The sequence below is a fragment of the Rhinoderma darwinii genome, chromosome 6 (assembly GCF_050947455.1).
Source record: "Rhinoderma darwinii isolate aRhiDar2 chromosome 6, aRhiDar2.hap1, whole genome shotgun sequence".
Lineage (NCBI taxonomy): Eukaryota > Metazoa > Chordata > Amphibia > Anura > Rhinodermatidae > Rhinoderma > Rhinoderma darwinii.
The window spans coordinates 61377408-61398125 of NC_134692.1; the positions used below are offsets into that span (position 1 = coordinate 61377408).

The window sequence follows — 20718 nt, forward strand, 5'->3', positions numbered from 1 at the left end:
AAAGAAGTGTCCTGCACTTCTTTGACGACGTTGTTATTTTACGCGCCATCTTTTGACAGCGACGCGTAAAATTACAGGTCGTCGGCACAGTACGTCGGCAAACCCATTGAAATGAATGGCAAGATGTTTGCCGACGTATTTGAGCCATGTTTTCAGGCGTAATTCGAGGCGTAAAACGCCTCATTTACGCCTGAAAATAGGTTGTGTGAACCCAGCCTTAAAGTTGTACAGATATCATGAAGCAGCATCATAAAGGGAAAGAATAGATTCTTATTTCCTTTACGTATCGGGAAGCTGGAATATCAATAGAGCACAAACCCGTTCAGTCCATTTTCCACCTACAATTTTCATGATCATAACCACAGAGTGGAAAAGAACTGCAGCCCCCACCAGTAGTGGCTTGTGACAACTGCGCGTCATACACAGAAATGTCCTCAAAGCAGTTGTCACTTCCCTTTTCTCCTGGTTTAGTAGGAAGACCCGTAAAGACTAAGAAAAACTGAAATGGACCGGGGTTGTTTTTGTGAGATGACCGCTTTAACGGGAAATCTTCATCAGTCATGCTTTCTACGAATTCAACTGTAGTGTACAGGTGACACATTCTTTGGCACTCATATTTGGAACACTGCTACTGCCAGCTATAGACTAGAAGGTGTGAAAAACACGTGGATAATTGTTTGTGGACAAGTTGGTATTTTGTACCCGCTATTACGCCATGTTTACACAGCTGGATTCGCTATAGACCAGTCCGAAATTGGTTTAAAAAAAAAAACAACCCATATAAAACTCTGTTTTCTGCCGCAGATTGGCCAGCGGATTAGCCCCATTGTAATTCCATGGAGATAATCTGTGGCTTTACAGGTTTTTTTTGTAAAAATTGGGGCAAAAGAAATAAAATAAGAATAAAAGCTGAACCAAAACTGTACCGTGTAAGACTTCATGCACGCGGTCGTAGCCATGTGTACGTCCCGCGATTATGGGCACGGAAGGAACATGCCCTCTTTTTTGCGAGTCATTTCTACAGCCCGGACACCTTCCTGTAAATATATGGGAAGGTGTCCTTAGGCCATAGAGATGAATGGATCAGTATTTTTATCCGCAATTATGGATCCGTAATTGCGGATAAAAGTAACGGTCGTGTAAATGGGGCCTTAGCCTTAAACATGTTGTGGTCAGGGTTTTACAGCGGTCTTTGTTTTCTGTGACTCGATTGCAACATCTGAACACAGACATAACATTAGTATACTAGGTTATATGCAAGGTTTTGTTTTTTTACAGTATGTAGAATTGTATTGTACACAGCCTTCCCTTTAAATAAAAGAAAAAAAAATTAAGCATTTACACACCCAGATGTGCCATGTTGAGATGTATTACTTGCAGTCGCTGCATCACCATAATGTGATTGATCAACTTCTCAGAATGTAAATGAATTGCATGAAAATATCAATACATGTGCGGGAGCCAAAATAAAAAAGACTTTAAATAAAAACTGTACATAAAATGGACTGACCAGATTGTAAAATATCATCAGTTCTAAATGTGTTTGATACATTTTATGTGTGTTCATTTTGTAATTTTCCAGATTTTGATTATATTAAAAGGAAGACATTGTGAGGTCTTTATCTAGTAATTTATCATACGTAAAATCACAGTTGCGACACAACATCAGTTGTTCCCTATGGGGAAAAAAGTCCCGATAGTCAAACATGAAACATTATGAAATTATTGAATATTCTTTTTTTAAATAAACATTAAAAACATTTCCCCTCAAAATAAAGAAAGCCTTAGTAAATATTGGTGATATATGTGCTTCTTGGAAGACTGGGTGACAACCACAATGGTCAACATTAGAGTTGACACATGGGTTGTCACTGCTCATTTACTAATTGTAAATGTGCATAGTTACCAGGTTACAACACTTGGCAGATTTACTATTCTGGAGCTTGTGGAAACTGGGTGATGTGTGCGGTAATGCCAGCTTGCCAAACAGACATCCCAAAAACGGTTTCGACCCCAAAAATTGCTGAAAATAATTTTTTAACAACTTGACAGAAGAGGATAATGCAAGGACTTCAAAAGTGGATTGCTTTTTATTTTAGGGAAACTCTTTTAAGACGAGTGACCAAGTCTTTTTTCCTATGAAAAAAGAAGGAACATTTAGCAAACGAGGCATAACGAAAATGAGCAGGGTGATACATTATTCTATGTCACTGACTGTAAATAATTCACCTTTATCGTTATAGGTCTATTAAAAAACCTGGACAGGGCCATTCATACATAAAAAGGGGTATTTAGCAAATTTAAGGTTTAGATTTACTATAAAAATCTATGTTAATTAAATCAATGAAAGGACACATTCTTCGTGATCCATTTTACTTTCACAAGACCCAACCATAAAAAATGCATTTACTAATTGTCTCTGCAGCTTTACTAGATAATAAAAGTGAGGAGTAATAAGTAGCCCAGACTTGTGCGGCGGCGCTGGCTTCTGCTGATAAAACACAATTATTTGGAGCCAGCAAAGAGTCAAATGTAATAATGGCAGCAATTTCTTTACAAAACGAAGATCCCTTTTTTGACACAGAAAAACCATTTCAGTGATCCACTTGACATATGGGACTTTATAATGAGTCTTTGTGGGCTTCGTTTACTAAAGAGCAATTTGGGGGCAATTACCATAAATCTCTCCTTTTCACAATTCCACAAGATGGATAGAAAATCATACCAGCTATTTGCCAAAACTGCATTAAATTCAACTTATTTTCTGATGATTTAAAGGTGCACTTGCATAATTATACATCCTGCCCCACAATGCATCCTGGTAAATGTCGAATTACGCCTTCAACAGATAAATAGGGATGCTTCTGTTTAATGCATACAGGCACACGTCAGTGCACAGTCCTTCTCTATAGATGGCTGGACTAATGCAACATATACAGGGCTTACTTTTCAAAGACAAAGGTGGACTTTGGTTGTAATGGGGCACTGAAGTGGTAAGTTGTGTTAACACAAGGATATTCTAAGTTCAAGAAATGCACCGGATACCACATACATAAAAACTGCATTGACATCAGGTTTGTGAAAACATACTGGCGATTTATTGCCTAAACAGCTAAGCATTTGTTAAAGAAAAAAAACATGAAAAATGCTCCTAAAAATGTAATATCTTTTTGTATTTCATTCCATTTACAAGCAATTAGAAAAACCCAGACAAAATAGTAAAGATAGGGCATAAAGAATGGACAAATTCGGAATATAGAAGCTAAATGCTTCAATCATTTTAATAGTAATAGAACTATGGCTGTATTATAAGTGCTGTTTTAGCTGCCATTTTTAAATTAAATCTTTGTAAAATAATATATTGCAATAAAGAAAAAAATCACCGCAAAAAAGACACCTGTGAATGCAGCCTAAAGATAACTTACCCAATGGAAAAAAAGACTAAAATAGAGTGCATAAACCTTACATGTCATACTACTGTTTATTGTGCTTACATTTCTGTGTCCACATCATGTTCTGGTGTATTAGAAACTCTGTTTTTGTGTGAAGAACGACCGTCTTTTTGGTAAAGTTCCATTAATTCTAGTCATTTAGATGCAGGTTTAGTCTTGAATTGTTGTTTTTGATCAACAGCCAACCAATGCCCATTGTGGTGCTCTGTCAGAAACACCTGATTCGGCAGCGTGGTAAGCAAAGCAAATCAAATCGTTGAGCTCTATTAGTGCACCGGTGATGCCACTGCTTGACCTGGATGTGGAAGAAGAGTCGGTGATCAATTTCCCTTTCAATCTTATTCTTTGATCTTAATAGAAAAAGGCAGGTTTTATTTTCCTCGTTTTACCTAATTTCAATTTTACGCCTACAGGCAAGTGCAAGAGAACTTGAGACAAGATTTATAAGCTTTATCTTTCCTTATAGTGTGCTTATCACGCTCTATGGCCACAAACCTCGCTATAGAGAAAACTCAACTTCTCATTTAGAAAACCTATTAAAAAAAGATTAATGAGCTAGGCAAAAAGTTAGATTGAATGGCAGAAAAAGGGTGGGTGGATATAGCAAAATATATACAATAGCAAACAGCTTGTCAGACAAGGTTTTATTATTTTACTGCTTATTTAAATACCCACCTCTTATACATCTAATGGAGAAGGTTAGTCATTTATTCAAAAACAAAAAAAACATTGTTAGAAGAGTATTGTTTTATTAACAGAATCTTTTTTTAAATACATGTGCAAAATTTTTTTAGGAAAACTCTGGAAAGGGGTTGTCCGGTTTAATCGAATACATTTTTTTCTTTAATATAATTAGAAGTTACACAATTTTACGATATGCTTTTTGTATTAATTCCTCATGGTTATCAAGATCTCTGCTTGCTGTTATTCAGTATAAAGATTCATGCTTTACTTCCAGTGGATACAATTCTGTCAATGGGCATGTGATGGATTCATAAGCGCAGGGATCTTTACAGCTGATTCACATTACCGTAATGAGCCGGGGACCTGTGTGTTCGTCATGACCATGGACAGAATTTTATCCACTGGAAGTAAATGCATGTTTATACTGAATGACAACAAGCAGAGATCTTAAAAACTGTGAGGAATTAATAAATCAAGTAAATTGGAAAATTGTATAACTTAATCATACAAAAAAAAAATAAACAGTTATTTGATAAAAACCCGCCAATACCCTTAATGGTTTAAAATCAGAGCCGGTCAAATCTAAGAGAAAAGTCGCCAAAGCGCCTGGACATTGCTGCTGGTGACTTATTTTCTATTGATGTCTACTGTCGTTTTTATTTTCTGGCTGCTAATATTATGCTTATAATAATAATAATAGAAATAATAATAATAATAATAATAATAATAATAATAATACACGTTATATAGCGACAACGCTTTCCGCTACGTTTTATAATTAGGAAAGTAACATTCGTAAAATGAAAAGAAAAGAAAAATAAATTAACAAACAATAAGACACAAGAAAAGAGGATCTGCCCATAAGAGATTAGAATCTATATTAAATGTAAGTAGTGACACAATAGGTACAAGATGTTCATTTTGGCCAAGGGACCAGCTTCTTCTGACGGCAAGGTGAATATAAATAAAAGGTGCATGAACCATTCGCCCAGCTAGTATCTGATGAAACACGGATATAAAGGGCAGAGTGACGTGACAAGGGTAGGTAGTTGAAGAAAAGGTCGAGTGGAGATATCTGTGACCAAGTCAGGTTGTGTATTAGCTATGTACTATGGTTCTGTGACATAAGCCTGAGACCTACTTGAAGAAATTAGTTTGCAAGAAATGCTTAAAACTGATAATGGAATAAGCAAGGTTAATGGCCCAGGGTAGTGATTTTCACAGAATAGGTGCAGCACAGGAGAAGATAGAAGTGAAAGGATGAAAAGGTAGGGACGTCATTGGCTGAGCGACAACTGCTCAAATTGGTGCCTTGAGTGCTCTAACTGGCTCCTAATTTAGGCTTTGTTCACATCTGCGTCAGGGTTCCGTTCGTGGCTTCCGTAAGCTTTTCGTTAGTATTACCATTGATTTCAATGGTAATGCTTCCGTTGCTAATGGTTTCTGTTTGTCTCCGTTTCGTAAGGTTTCCGTTTGTTTGACGGAATCAATAGCACAGTCGACTGCGCTATTGATTCCGCCCAAAAAAAATGAAAACCTTACGGAACAGAGACAAAAGGAAACAATTGGCAACAGAAGAGTTAGCATTACCATTGATTTCAATGCCAACGGAAAGCTATGGTTTCCATCTGGTTTCCGTTCATGGGTTCCCGACGGAAAGGTCTGATGGAACCCACAGACAGAACCCCGCGGCAGATTTGAACGAAGCCTAACAGTAATTTGCCCATCCCAGTTTCACATATGTTTATGCCCTCCAAGTGGATCCGAAGTATTTGCATTCCTATCTCGTAATGAAATACAAAATTGGAGAAATCTGTAGATTTCTAGCAGTAACAAAATTTAGGTCCAGAATCACTCGGTTACCTCGTTCACCAAAAAATTAAAGGTCCATCCAGTTTATCTTGTTATTATAGGCGGATACTGGACATTACATCTAACAGTCCATTATCTAGCTACCCAGAAATTCTTATTTAAGAGGATTTGTAAGTAAAGGAATAAAGCCAGGGATTACAGAAGACTAGAAGGAATCCCTTTACAGATATTAGTGGAATATGCAGACCAAATCCTCTATTTCAGAGTCTCTGCACTGGAAATAGGATATAATGTTACTGTCGTTAAGCAGGGACTATGAAAAGTAATCTCTTCAAATATTATACAATGAAATCTGATAACAGTACACCCCCCAAAAAAAGAAATGAACAAGAGATCGAAAACAGGATGATGTACAAAATGCAAGTATAAGGTCAATAAATGCTATAGTGGTGAACTCTCCAAGTCCTCATACAACCTAAGAGTTGTACGGAGCCGTAATACAGAGCCCATAAACTTCTATGAAGCTTTACTGTACCTCCTTATATCTTCAAATTCATACGAATACTGATTTTTTTTGTCAGATTCTGTAGAAAATTGCACAATGTTGCCCTGTACGCCATTGTCTCCGCAGCTTCCATGTCCTTTTACAGTAAGGGAGTGGTATTTTAATGCCAAAAGAAACCGTGAAACATGTGGCCATCTCTTGTACAGTGCTGCACAATGGCTGAATATGAGCGCTGCCCTCTTTTTGCTCTCAAAAAGGGTGAGTTTACTGATGATCCATGTGCTCTTGTTATGAGGATGGCAGGAAAAAAAAACTTTTAAAAAAAGACAGCTCTTTCAAGCAGGTCAACAAGGCTCAGTAGACATTTTATCTGGAGCGGGGCTTCAACTCTCCTAATTCGGGGGGTTTCAATATTGGTAAGTACGTATGGACTAACCAACTGTAAGGCAGACCTACAAAGTTCTCAGTTGCCGACAACTATCTATTTTATGGAGTAACCACATCATGCAGGGTGACGATCGGGAAAAATTTAGTTCAGTAAAGACATTTTTTATTTTTAGGATGAATTCTATATTTAGAATACAGTATTCAAAACTTTAGTTAGAATTTTTTTTATATATATTTGTTCCCCAAGACTTCAGGAACAAAGATCTTTGTATAAACCACTTCCGTGTAGGAGAATGACATAATTTGCATAGTTGAGAAACTAATTTTACCTACCAATGTCTCACTGCAAAAGTAGATAAATATATAAGGAATAATGTAATCTCCTTCCATGTTACAAACGGACAAAACTAAAATTCCTTTATTTAAAATGTTATTTGATAAAAATGTAAAAAATACATAAAATAACATCTAATTTTCATATTTATGTCATACACATTAACATGATTACCAAGGGCTTCCTGTTATTTCCCGGGTAGAGCAATGCTAAGGAATCAGCAAGCGTCACATGCTGTAGAAAAGCAGCAGAAAACTGCAAGTAAGCTATACGTATGCCAGATAGAAATCCCCTGCCTTTAATATAGATAGGACAACCATCCTAGTATCTATGGTGGAAGGAACATACTGCTTAAATCCGTAAAGCAATTTGGAATAAATTACTTATCTGATAATTTCTGAGCCTTCTATCTATCAGGAAACTACAGACTGATTTACATAAACCTTGTTCCCTTTCACAGACTCCAGACTACTGCCATAACCTGGCATACTGGTGAAAATTATCAAGGAAAATTGGTAAATTTGACATTTTCTTTGCAGCCCTGCAAAGGTATATTGCACAGCTAATGGGAGTGAATCCTACAATAAAATTCTAGTTCTGGTATGGGAACCGCTTTTTAAGAAATAATCTAACATTTTAGACAAATAAAGTACAATTCAGCCTTATATTAGCAACATAAGTATCAATTCTTGCAGCAATATATTAGTGCAGTTACACACGACCGAGTGCCACTCGGGCCGATTTTTACGGTATCCGAGTGGCACCCGATAGTTTTCATGGACCCATTCACTTTAGCGGGTGAATCGGGTCTGTGAAAACGGACCCGATTCTCCGATCCGTGGAAACATAGGACATGCCCTATCTTTCAACGGATCACTGATGGGACCTGGCCGGCACACAACGGTCGTGTGCATGAGGCGTTATAGGTTCAATGTCCCCAGATATCCATCCCTGTCACCCCGCCCACCCAAAAAAATAATAATTTTACAGGACCACAGGGTGACATACTGTTGAAAAGGGACGGCATGAATTGTCCAATTGTCAAGAACCCTGCAAAGTAGAAGAAAGTCAAAATTTCATTGATGTCAGCTCATGGAAACCAATATTTTTATCATTTCCAGTAGGAGATAACTACTATTATTTACATGTTGCGAAAGAACTAAAAAGTGACTATTTACAGTGTGTCTCAATTAGACATGTCATATGGGTCACATTGTGGGTGTTGTTCCCGCTTCGATGTCCAGAACAAAACGTTCCGATGTTGATTTTAATTGAACATAACTACATAAGTACACTCGAGTTGCTACCTCTCCAATAAAATAACCGGCATCATGAAAACCTCACAGGATACAAATGGAAACAGAACTCTTCCCAAACTGCCCACAAAATGTAAGGGCTTTAAAAACAAATCCTTAAGTGGAGACCTCTAGATTAGGGTGACAATTTTTGAGCACCAGTTACGTAAGGTTCTGCTCACAATGGTGTCATAGCTTCCGTTATTACAGGAGACATATTGAATATAATGGATCCACTGTGTAGTGGATCCTGACAGATTCCATTAAATTATAAAAAGTCCATTAGGTTTCTGTTTTTTTCTTACAGTAAAGTATAGCACAGCAGACCCTTCTGTTCTGGCCATCAGAAGGCATGAGAAACTTGACAGAACGGACCTGAATGCCACTTTGAACACAGCCTTTTTTGGAAAAAAAATGCATAAAAAACACAAACGTTTTTAGTAAATTAGTACATGTGTTTTTGATGGTGTTTTTGTAGCTTTTTTTGCAAATAGTTTGTTTTACTACCTGCTTTTTTTTTAATCTGGGGTTTTCACATTGCAAATCATGTGATTTAAAGATCATGTGATGCAAAGATTCCTCTTTACAACATGATTTATTCTGAGCAAAACATTACAAAAAACTGCACATTGACACATGCGGTTTTTTTGAAGAGGAAAAAAACGCAAGGTATATGTGTGGTATATCGATATATGGGAGAAAATGGCACTAACTGGTGAATAAAACTTCAAATCAACCGCTGCTGTAATTTAAAAAAAAATAAAACGCCAGCAACGTTTGTAGTGTGTTCTATATTTTAGCATTGACTTCCAGTTAACATCAGACCGCAGAATTTTTCCCCCGCAAAAAACGCCAGAAAAAGCGCAGCAAAAAACGTGGCTGTTATGTAAAAACGCTTTGTGTGAAGAACCCTAAAAGGCATATTCATTCTTATAACATAAGTGATAAATTCAGGCAATATCTAGGATTTGATCACACAGGGATATTTTATTGCAACTTCTGTTTTTAAAAAAAAAATTGTTTTTATTTAGTCAAAACCAGGCGTTAATACAACAGAGGGGAGAAATAATTGTACAGTTTGACAGTCTTTGTTGCATTACTATTCAGTCAAAGTGGATCTTTTGCTATGCAAAGAGTGAAATCCACAACTATATCCTCACCAAAATCCGCAACGAAATCTGCATGTAACCCATGCAGATTTCATTGCAGATTTTAGTGTGGATTTTTAAGCAAGTTTCACAGCGTATTTTTTTACGCTGTGTATGAATCCAGCCTAATACTTTTTTTTTGTATCCGCTGCTTGTTTTGGCTAAAAAAAAAAATCATGGAAAGATGCATTAAAACACTGCACTGTATGAACTTGGCATTAACACTTTTTTATTTATTTTTTCCCAAAAAATCAGCAGAGCGTCTTAAACACAGGAAAAGAATAAAGGAAATATGTACACTCCACTTCTTTTAAATCCACTTTTTAGCTATTAAAAAAAGGCATCTTCAGCAAAACAGCACTGTGTGGACAAGGCCTAACACAACTGCAAAGTAAAAACATGTAAAAGCGCAAACATTTATTCACCAAACCATTATTATCAACATTTACAAGAAATCCGAAACTGCTAGAAGTCAAATCATATCCTCCAGGTAACACATCCAAACAAGCTGGTCCATAAATCTACATGTAATATCAAAAAGCTATACAGGGATGAATACTTTATATTGTAATGCTGATCTTCAGTAGATACTAGCTAGTCATTTTTCTAGCACACACTCTTCTGCAAACCTCAAATATCCAAAGATTGTCAACTCTGCTAAAATATTTTAAACAGGAAATATCAAGACGCTGAGTGTTCATGCACACGGAGGTTATACAGATTTGTAATATGGCACCCTTAGACGTCTATGGGGCTCTGCTGTACCTTCGTATGCCTCCAATTTCATATGGAGTTTTTTCTGTTAGATTCCATATGAATCCGACAGTAAAAAAATTGTGTTATACTCCATTAGATGCCATATTACAGAGCTGGTCTCCCTTAGAAGTAATGCTTCTATGGGGGAATAACCCTGTAATACAGCGCTGTATGGATCACGATACAGTGAGACACCTAGTACAGAGCCACAGGGGCTCTGAGTGCCAACATACAGCCTTCTGCATACAGCTCTCCTGTGTGCATGAGGCCTTACTATGCAAGTCTCCGATCATTGTGAACCATCAAAAGAGAGATTCTTACAATAATACATAGGCCATTACTCTAATTTCTAGTGCAAAAATCAAGATGGCCGGAATTAATACCTATCTAACTTTAGGAATAAGATTTGTATTCATTTATTATAACAGATAGATAATTGCCTTCATGATTTCTTAATTATGACATAAAAACTGGCATCCCTGGAGGCCTTAGGCTGAGACTACATAGGTGACTTTGCTGCAGAGACATGGACAGGGTCTCATGGTGAAGTGACTTGTACTCATTTCCCATTATTATATGAGTGAGCTTTACTCCCATCACTATGCATGTCACAATCCAATGGCACCAGATGTCATTTGCTGCATATTCGACCACCAACCCAGTTAGAACATCGCAGCAATTAATACATGCCACTCACCATGCTGAAAATGCAATAAAGTGTGCAGTGTAACCCTATTCTTATAGAAATACTATTGTCTAATCGAGTCCCCAATTTACTGCTCATTCTGTAAAATATAGATTGCTGTTGCAAGCTATTTAATGGATGCCTACATGCCAGTCCTTTCTTTATAAATCAGGTGTATTTTCTACTGTCCAACTGAAATGAGACCAGCGTCCTTTAGACAATGTCATTAGGTATTCATGCTGACCACCATGTGTCCCTTGTAGAAAATATCAGCAATCACTTCAAAGACGGAGCTAATGCTGATCCTACAAATACACCATGTGCTCATCCTAGCTCTCAGATCTAAGTCACCATTTCTTCAATGTTATTTTTTTCAATAGGTATTAAAAAATAAAAGAGGTTAATGATGAAACAACGCATCTCTCCAATCCATACACAGGTCTCAAAAACGAATGGTTCTGCAAGTGATTTTGTGTTGAATTATTAAACATTAGGGCAATGCACTTTGGGCCTTATTTTAATAATTCATATTAGTGTTCAGAGGCAGAATGGAAGGTTATCTTAACCAATAAAAAAATTTTTTAAGCAGAAATAACAGTGCATGGTGCGAAAAGATAAAAAGATACATAAATAATAATAATCATAATAAAAATAATGATACATTCCTTAGGCTGCTCAACTTTGCCTGCACTAAAACATCTAAGGCCTTGGAAAGAATCAAGAAAATGTATAATAAGCCTTATAGTTACACTGTAATAAAAATACATAAGTGAAAAACATCACAAGGCTATGGATGGAGGCAATAAAACTCATGAATCTGTGTTTTGTTCTGGAATTCCAGGAATTTCCTCTACTTAATGAGGACACAGTCAAACGTCAATGCAATTCTCCATGTAAAATATTCAAAGGCAGAAGATTCAGAGCCCGGTTTTATTGTAAAAGAGTTATTTATGACATACAACACATGGAAAAGTAACATCATATCTGCAAGAGAAACATGGCTCGCTCTAGTATGGCTGCGTGGCAACCATTAGCATGGAAAAGTCAATGGAAAGCAGCATCCATGAGGATGGCATCGCATTTATTTTCCAACACTACAACTAGAACATACTGGTTTGGCTTATTCTGTTATACTCATGAATATCATGCTAGGAACAAGGAGGCATCTCCCAAGCTTTCTTCTCTATGAAGAGCCAGCTGAGGCTGGAGCAGATGAGCTGACACCCATACCAGCATTTCCATTTATTATGACTCTCCAAACTTAAGTGGGGATTCTACTGTACTTTGATCTATTGTTCTAAAGTGCAAATGCTGTTATGGTTTCCTACTGGGGCAGGCAACAGCTGCAGCCAAAGTATCACATACAGCGTGCCTTGGGCATGCTGGCTATGTCAACAGATTATCTTGCATTGAGCTGTCTAGACTGTTATTAATATGCAACTGATTCAAAGTACTGACCTAGTAAGTTGTGGGTTTTTTACAAGGGAAAGTGAAAACCTGTAATAATTCCTATAATTAGCGGAGTTGACATGGCAGCACATGTCATCTGCATTGTGCCCACATAGGCAATATATGGGGCAGGAGGACAAACAATGAAAAGCTATGTTCTCCTTTATTCATTGTCATCACTACATTGGATCCACCACATAAAACTTCAGTATTGAGCACCGGAGATCAGTGTCATCCAACATATTATTATTCTATAGTCATAAACATGTCTGTTCAGAAGTTTTCTCCAGTGCACTTGTACCAGCTATTTACCAATAAAGACCATGTATATATATATATATATATATATATATATATAAAACGTATCAATCGGTAAACATAACAGAGCGGCCTGTTTGATTGCTATTCATTTCTATATATTTATATAAACGTTTTTAGAGCTGTCCAGCACCTGTGCCTGCTAAATATATAGAACATTTCATGAATCCATTGCCTTTTTACTGGAAAGCTTGAGCATAAGTAACATTAACTAGAACAGAGTACATTAGACATACATTCTAGGCAACTCTTTTGTCTATTACTGTAAGCGACTTCCCCAGCCCCCATTGTGCTACAGTATTACAGTGCAGCACATGGAAATAGACAATTGATACAAGCCAAATGCAACCATCTATGTATATATATATATATATATATATATATATATATATATATATATATATATATATATATATATATATGATGTGATTATACCTATATTCCAGCACTGTCAGAGATTTGATCATATGTGTAAATGAGATCATGCCATTGTAATGAAATAATATGATTAAGTGTCATGGGATTTGTGCTGATATAAGAAAGCAGCAGCATAGAAGTCACTAGCTTCTGCTGATAAAGCATGTATTAGAAGAAAAATCTGTGTTGTACTAAAGTCAGATCTGTGTCAAGGACATAAAAAAATAAATGACAATATTTGTAGATAAAGACACCGAGCCATTGCCAGCCTTTAACTTATGAAATGCATTTAGATCCACATGGTAAAGAATAAATAAATAATAATAATGATAATAATAGAAAAAAAAACTTGATGCTTTTAGGAAATGCCTGCTGCTGATCAGTGACATTTGAAAGGAGCTGGTTACTATGATGGTGCAAGATGCCAGGGAATTTCCAAAAATGAATGTGAAAGTGAATGCAGTGTGTTAAAGATTTACAGGATTAATTTAAATCATTCACCTGCTGCCAATTCTCCTCCAAAGATGGCATTGCTGAGAAGTAGCCCGTGTCGTGTACAATCTGCAGCTCCTGGAATATGCTATAACTAGCCAAAACATCCATGATTGCAAGGAAAGATCACAATGAAAGATTGCTCTATAATCCTGGATTGCTGTCCTCTTATGACAAAGATAGATCCAAAGTCCTGCTGTTAGAAGTGCTTCTTACAGTCAGTAAAAGCACCAGCAGCAACAGAAGAAGTGCTGATCAATCAAACCCAAGCATTGGAAAATCACAAGGGTGCTAAATACAGGTATAGAAAAACAGATAGAAAAAGTCAGGATCCAATAAATTAATGGGAAGCAAGGAATCCTTGGCAAGGCTGTGCAGACTCCAGAGCTTGGACCAGGAAGAAAGATGCAAACTCACTGACATGGAATTGTCATCTATTTGTTGTGTACTACTGCTGCCTGCTCATGGATGCAAGCTTTGCTCTCTATTTTAGGAGGAAGGGGGGAAAGAAGTGGTTCAATTTTTCCTCTTCTCTCTCCTAACCCCCCCTTGCTTCTTAAGAGACTTTCTACCTCCTCCTCCAGATCTGGCAGATGAGTAAACTCCTCCCCTCTTCCTTCTTCATCCTCCTCCCCTTTGCTAAGACAAATGCGCATGCGTGAATTTTTTCTTGGAAAAATCTGCCACTCAGGAGAGCCTGTTACCATATTAGGAGAACAGGGAGGGAGAGGGTGTGTTCACGCGCAGCAGAGGGATGTGACAGACCGCAAGACCAATTAGAAATCAGAATTTCTTTGGTGGGCGGGGAGCGATGAGAAATAAGTGCTTGGATTGGCTAATGGGAATCCTCTCTGCTGCCTTACAAGGCTGTGTAAGGCGAGCTATTTTTAGAAGGCTATATAAGCTGTGGCGTGTAGGAGCAGACCTGCTGTCTGACAGAAATGTGCGGTGTGACTGTCTCTGGAGTTTGCTGAGTACGGAGAATTCACCGAGCTCTGGCTTCAGCGTTTAGCCGAGTATGAATGCAGAGCCGGCGTCCAGAAACTACAGAGCCCGGTCCGTGTGGCGCTGGAACACGTTAGTCGGTGGCTGGTTCTCGTCCTCTGCGCCCTTTTCCTCACATTCTGCAAAAGAAGAGCAGCTGTACGGGTCTATAGACTGCAGCTGTGCGTTTCCATGGTGTCTGAAATATGTGCAAGGAAATGAGGCGTTACATAATAAAGGATAAACGTTCAGTTCCTTTATGTGAATTGTGATGTCCGCTCTGAGGTGAAGTACCGGGATCATTTCAGTGATGTGCAACATGTTTCTAAAATGTCGCACAGCTGATAACAAATGTCTCTACACCCAAGCACTGTGTCATGTCTGACCTGCTGTATAGGCTTAGGGTATGTGCACACACAAACTCAAAAACCTCTCAAAATACGGAGCTATTTTCGAGGACAGCTCCTGATTTTAAGAAGTTTTTTAAGCCACTCGTGATTTTCGCTGCGTTTTTTACGGCCGTTTTTTTCTATAGAGTATATGAAAATGGCTCCAAAAACGGCTGAAGAAGTGACCTGCACTTCTTTTTTGCAGCTTTTTTTTTACGTGGCCGTTTTTAAAAATGGTCGTTTGAAAAAATGGCCCGTCGGAACAGAACGCCGTTTTTCCCATTGAAATCGATGTTTGGAGGTGTTCTGCTTCCGATGTTTCTGCTGTTTACGCCCCGAAAAACGGCCAAAAATAAGCCGTGTGAACATACCCTTACACTGCAATACTTTTTTTTTTTTATGGCCCCACTGTTCCCGAAAGTAGCCAAACGTGTGCCCCACATCAGTGGCCCTGCCACACAGGTGCCCCCTTATCACGTGTGTCACCATAATATGTTGCAGCCCTACTTAAAGGGGTTGTCCAGGATCATTAAAAGGGGATAATTCTCTCAGGAATGCTCTGGCTATGGCGTTTTTTTCAGCCGTTTTTCCTATAGGCTTCTCTATAGGCCATTAACCCCTTCCTGACATTTGCCGTATGAATACGTCATGGAAAGCTAGTGCTTCCCACATTTTGCCGTATCAATACAACAAATGCATGGTACCGGCTAAGAAGCTGAGTCGGTGCCATCATCGCCGGATGTCAGCAGTGTATTACAGCTGACATCCGACTGTAATGGTGAGGACCGAAATTTGCTTCGATCCCCGCCATTAACCCCTTAATTGCAGCGGTCAAAAGCGATCGCTGCATTTAAAGAGGCTCTGTCACGACATAATAAGTGGCCTATCTTGTACATGATGTGATCTAAATATCACGTTTTTCTAAATATAAATATCTACGTTACAGCGCCGATCACATCATGTACAATATAGGGAACTTATAATGTGGTAATGTGGTGACAGAGCCTCTTTAAGTTGTTTGCAGCTTGTCGGTACCCCAGCAATGACATTGCAGGGGTTCCGGTGGCTGCAATGGCAATTGGAAGCCTAATGCTGGCCTCCAGGTCTGCCTAGCACGGCCTGAAAGGCTTTCGTAGCTGACGGCAAGATGGCGGCAGCTCAGAAGCTGAGCCGGCGTCATCAACCGTGGATGTTATCTGTATGTTACAGCTGACAACCACCTGTAACGGCAGGAATCGGAGCTAGCTCCGATTCCTGCCATTAACCCCTTAGATGCACCGATCGCTGCATCTTAGAGGTTGCTAGCAGATCGATAGCTCTGCCATGCAATCAGGGCTACCAACTGCTGCTATGGCAACAGGAGGCCTAACAATGGTCTCCTGCTCTGCCATAATGGAAGCCGCTTAGGCCCCGCCGGGAGGTTGAAGCCTGATCAGCTTGCTGTCAGTGAATGACTGACGGATCTAATAGAAAAAAACATCCTTCAAGTCCCCTAGTGGGACTGGAAAAAAAGTGTAAAAAAAAAAATAAGTTAAAAATGTTTTAAAACATATAATAAAAGTTTCAAGTAATAATATAAAACACAATCGTCCTGTTCACTTATCAAGTCCTTTATTATTGAAAAAAAACATACGTATTTGGTATCGCCGCGACCCTAACGGCCTGAGCTATAAAAAATATTATGTTATTTATTCCACACGGTGAACAGCGTAAAAAAAAAACTTAAAAACTATACAACGAATTTCTGTTTTTTGGTCACTTTGACCTACAAATATTGGAATAAAAAGTGATCAAAAAGTCGCATGTATCCAAAAATGGTACCTATAAAAACTATAACTCGTCTCGCAAAAAACAAGCCCTCATACAGCTCCGTTGACGAAAAAATTAAAACGTTATGGTTATCACAACTTGGCGACAGAAAAAATACAATCTCTTTACAAAAGTAATTTTATTGTGCAAAAAGTTGTAAAACATAAAAAAGTTCTATAAATTAGGTATCGCCGGAATCGTACAGACCCGCAGAATAAAGGTAACATGTAATTTATAACGCATGGTGAACGCTGTATAAAAAGAACTATGCCAGAATTGCTGTTTTTTGGTTACCTGGCCTCCCAAAAAATAGGATAAAAAGTGATCAAAAAGTTGCATATACCTCAAAATGGTACCAATAAAAACCTACAGCTCGTCCCACAAAAAAAAACAGCCCTCATACTACTGCGTCTATGAAAAAATTTAATTAGTTAAGGCTCCTATAAGTCAGGAAAGAAAAATATGCAGTTGTGCAGGGCCGAGGGGAACTTTTCTTCTGTTTCCAGAGGCGATTTATCAAGGCCCTGAAATTAGGGAACCAGGAAGGGCAGGGTTCAGACATATCTGCTAGAAGCGAGTGTGCCCGTATTATACCAGGACAACACTTCCCAGCAAGATTCCCCAAGCTGCAAGGGGGATAAGGAAGGACATTTAACAGTGCGCCTCCGGCCTGTGCAGAAAGGATTGCTTCACAGAGTAACAAATATCTATGGATTATTTTACAGTTTTTTTAACCCAATTATTATACCACCTGACTATGCCCCTGATGTGCTCTGCCCGTCTTACATGTACCCCCACATTATAAACGGAAACACCAGCAATACTCAAACAAAACTACTACCAAGCAAATCCACGCTCCAAAAGCCAAATGGTGCTCCCTCCCCTCTGAACCCTACAGCGTACCCAAACAGCTGTTTACTTCCACATATATTGCATCGCCATACCCGGGAGCACCCTGTTAACAATTTTTGGGATGTGTGTCTCCAGTGGCATAATCTGGGCACAACATATTTACCACTGAAATAGCATATCTAGGGAAAATTTTAAATTTTTACTTTGCACCATCCGCAGCGCAATCATTTATGGAAATGACCTGTGGGGTGAAAATGCTCACTACACCCCTTAATAAATGCCTTGAGGGGTGCAGTTTCCAAAATGAGGTAATTTCTCAGGGGTTTCTTTTATTATTTCACATCAGAGCCTCTGCAATTGCGAACCAATACTTTGTAAATCACCAAATTAGGCCTCAATTTCGCATGGTACTCTTTCACTCCTGAGCCCTGTCAAATGTCCAGGCAAAAGATTAGTGCCCCATGTAGGGTGATTCTAAAACCGGGAAACACAGCATAATAATTAGAGAGCGGTCTTGTTATGGTGGTACAAGCTGTGCACCACATATTGGCATATCTATGGGAAAAAATCCCATTTTCACTTTGCAACATCGCGTTCACACTAATTTCTACAAAACACCTGCGGGGTTAACATGCTCACTACACCCCTAGGTGAATACTTTGAGGGGTGTAGTTTCCAAAATGTGGTCACTTCTGGGGGGTTTCCACTGTTTTGGTCCCACAGGGGCTTTGCAAATGCGACATAGCGCCCAGAAACCAATCCAGCAAAATCTGCACTCCAAAAGCCAAATGCCGCTCCTTCCCTTCTGAGCCCTGCCGTGTGCCCAAACAGCAGTTTATGACCACATATAGTGGTGTATTGCCGTACTCGGGAGAAATTGCTTTACAAATGTTGGTGTTCCTTTTTTCCTTTATTTGTGGAGAAAATGAAAAATTTTGAGCTAAAGCTATGTCTTATTGAAGAAAACGGATTGTGTTTATTTTCACTGCACAAATTTGCAAATGTGACATGGCCTCCGCAAACCATTCCTTTCTAAATGGGATCGCCAAAAGCCAAAATATCACTCTTTCCCTTCTAAGGGTATGTTCAAAAACAGCTGAAAAATCGGAAGCAGAACGCCTACAAACATCTGCCCATTGATTTCAATGGGAAAAACTGTGTTCTGTTCTGACGGGGCATTTTTTTACGCAGCCGTTTTGAAAAACAGCCGCGTAAAAAACCACCTCTGAAAAAGAAATGCATGTCACTACTTGAGCCGCTTTTGGAGCCGTTTTTCATTGACTCTAGAAAAACAGCTCTAAAAACGCTGCAAAAAACACGAGCTGATAAAACGGCTGATAATCAGGAGCTGTTTTCCCTTGAAACCAGCTCCGTATTTTCAGAAGTTTTTTAGTAAGCGTGTGAACATACCCTAAGCTCTGCCGTGTGTCCAAACAGCCATTTAGGACCACATGTGGGGCATTTTTTTTACTCGGGAGAAATTGCTTTACTTTAATTTTGCAGTACTTTTCCCCCTTTAGTCCTTGTGGAAATAATTTTTTTTTTGCTAAACCTACATTTTCTATGAAAAAATTTAGATTTTAATTTTTACGGCCTACTTCCAATCATTTCTGCAATAAACCTGTTGGTTCAAAATGCTCACTATACCCCTAGATAATTTCCTTGAGGTGTGTAGTTTCCCGAGGGGGGTCACTTTTGGGGGGTTTCCACTGCTTTGGCATGGCAAGAGCCCTTTGAACCTGACATGGTGCCTAAAATATATTCTAATAAAAAGAAGGCCCCAAAATCCTCTAGGTACTCCTTTGCTTTTGAGGCCGGTGCTTCAGTACATTACTACATTAGGGCCACATGTGGGATATTTCCTAAATCTGCAGAAGCTGAGAAATAAATATTGAGTTGTATTTTTCTGGTAAAAAACACTTCTGTGTTACAAAAAAAATGGATTAAAAATGAATTTCTGCAAAAAAAATAATGACATTTGTAAATTTCACCTCTACTTTGCTTTAATTCCTGTAAAACGTCTAAAGGGTTAAGAAACTTTCTAAAAGCTGTTTTGAATACTTTGAGGGGTGAAGTTTTTAAAATGGGGTGACTTATTGGGGGTTTCTAATAGAAGGCCCTCAAAGCCACTTCACAACTGAACTGGCCCCTGTAAAAATAGCCTTTTGAAATTTTCTTGAAAATGTGAGAAATTGCTGCTAAAGTTCTAAGCCTTATAACGTCCTAGAAAAATAAAAGAATGTTTAAAAAACGATGCCAATCCAAAGTAGACATATGGGGGATGTTAATTAGCAACAATTTTGTGTGGTATAACTGCCTGTCTTACAAGCAGATACATTTACATTTAGAAAAATGCTTTTTTTTAATTTTTAAAAAAAATAATTGGTGTTTTTCACTATTAAATACTGACTGTATCAAGCAAATTTTGCCAGTAACATAAAGTTCAATGTGTCACGAGAAAAGAGTCTCAGAATTGCTTGGATAGGTAAAAGCATTCCGAAGTTATTACCACATAAAGTGAAACATGTCAGATTTGAAAAATGAGGCTCTGTCAGGAAGGTCAAAATTGGCCACAAAAATGTATTGCGATATTGCTGAACCGCTTGTGGACATCTTCAGGCTGGTCCGCATATGATGCATATATAGGTAATTTCTAATTTTCTTTGTATAGTTTTGAACAATAAGGGCATGACCAGACGTGGCGGAATTGCTCTGCAATTCCGCTGCGGACAGTCCGCAGCGGAAATCCGCAGCGTACACGTTTCTCCATTGCTTTCCACAGGTTTTTAGTTGGGTTCGTTTACATGTTGCGGACAATTCCGCTGCGGAGCATAGGCTGCGGTGCGGAATTTGGTGTCCGCAGCATACACTGGTTGTTACGGACGTTTAGCGGACTTGTTGCGGACTCATTGCGGAATTTCTCCATTGACTTCAATGGAGAGTCAAAATT

General features: G+C 38.5%; 1 protein-coding gene across 1 annotated transcript in view; it reads right to left on the bottom strand.

The window, feature by feature from the left end:
- The window catches only part of KLF7 (KLF transcription factor 7), a 137279-nt gene extending 122948 nt beyond the window's left edge, over positions 1–14331 (bottom strand). The window contains exon 1 of the mRNA XM_075829877.1: positions 13744–14331. Coding sequence (XP_075685992.1) covers positions 13744–13845 — 102 coding nt within the window. The 5' untranslated portion in view covers positions 13846–14331. The remainder of the gene's footprint in view (positions 1–13743) is intronic.
- Positions 14332–20718: the final 6387 nt, after the last annotated feature.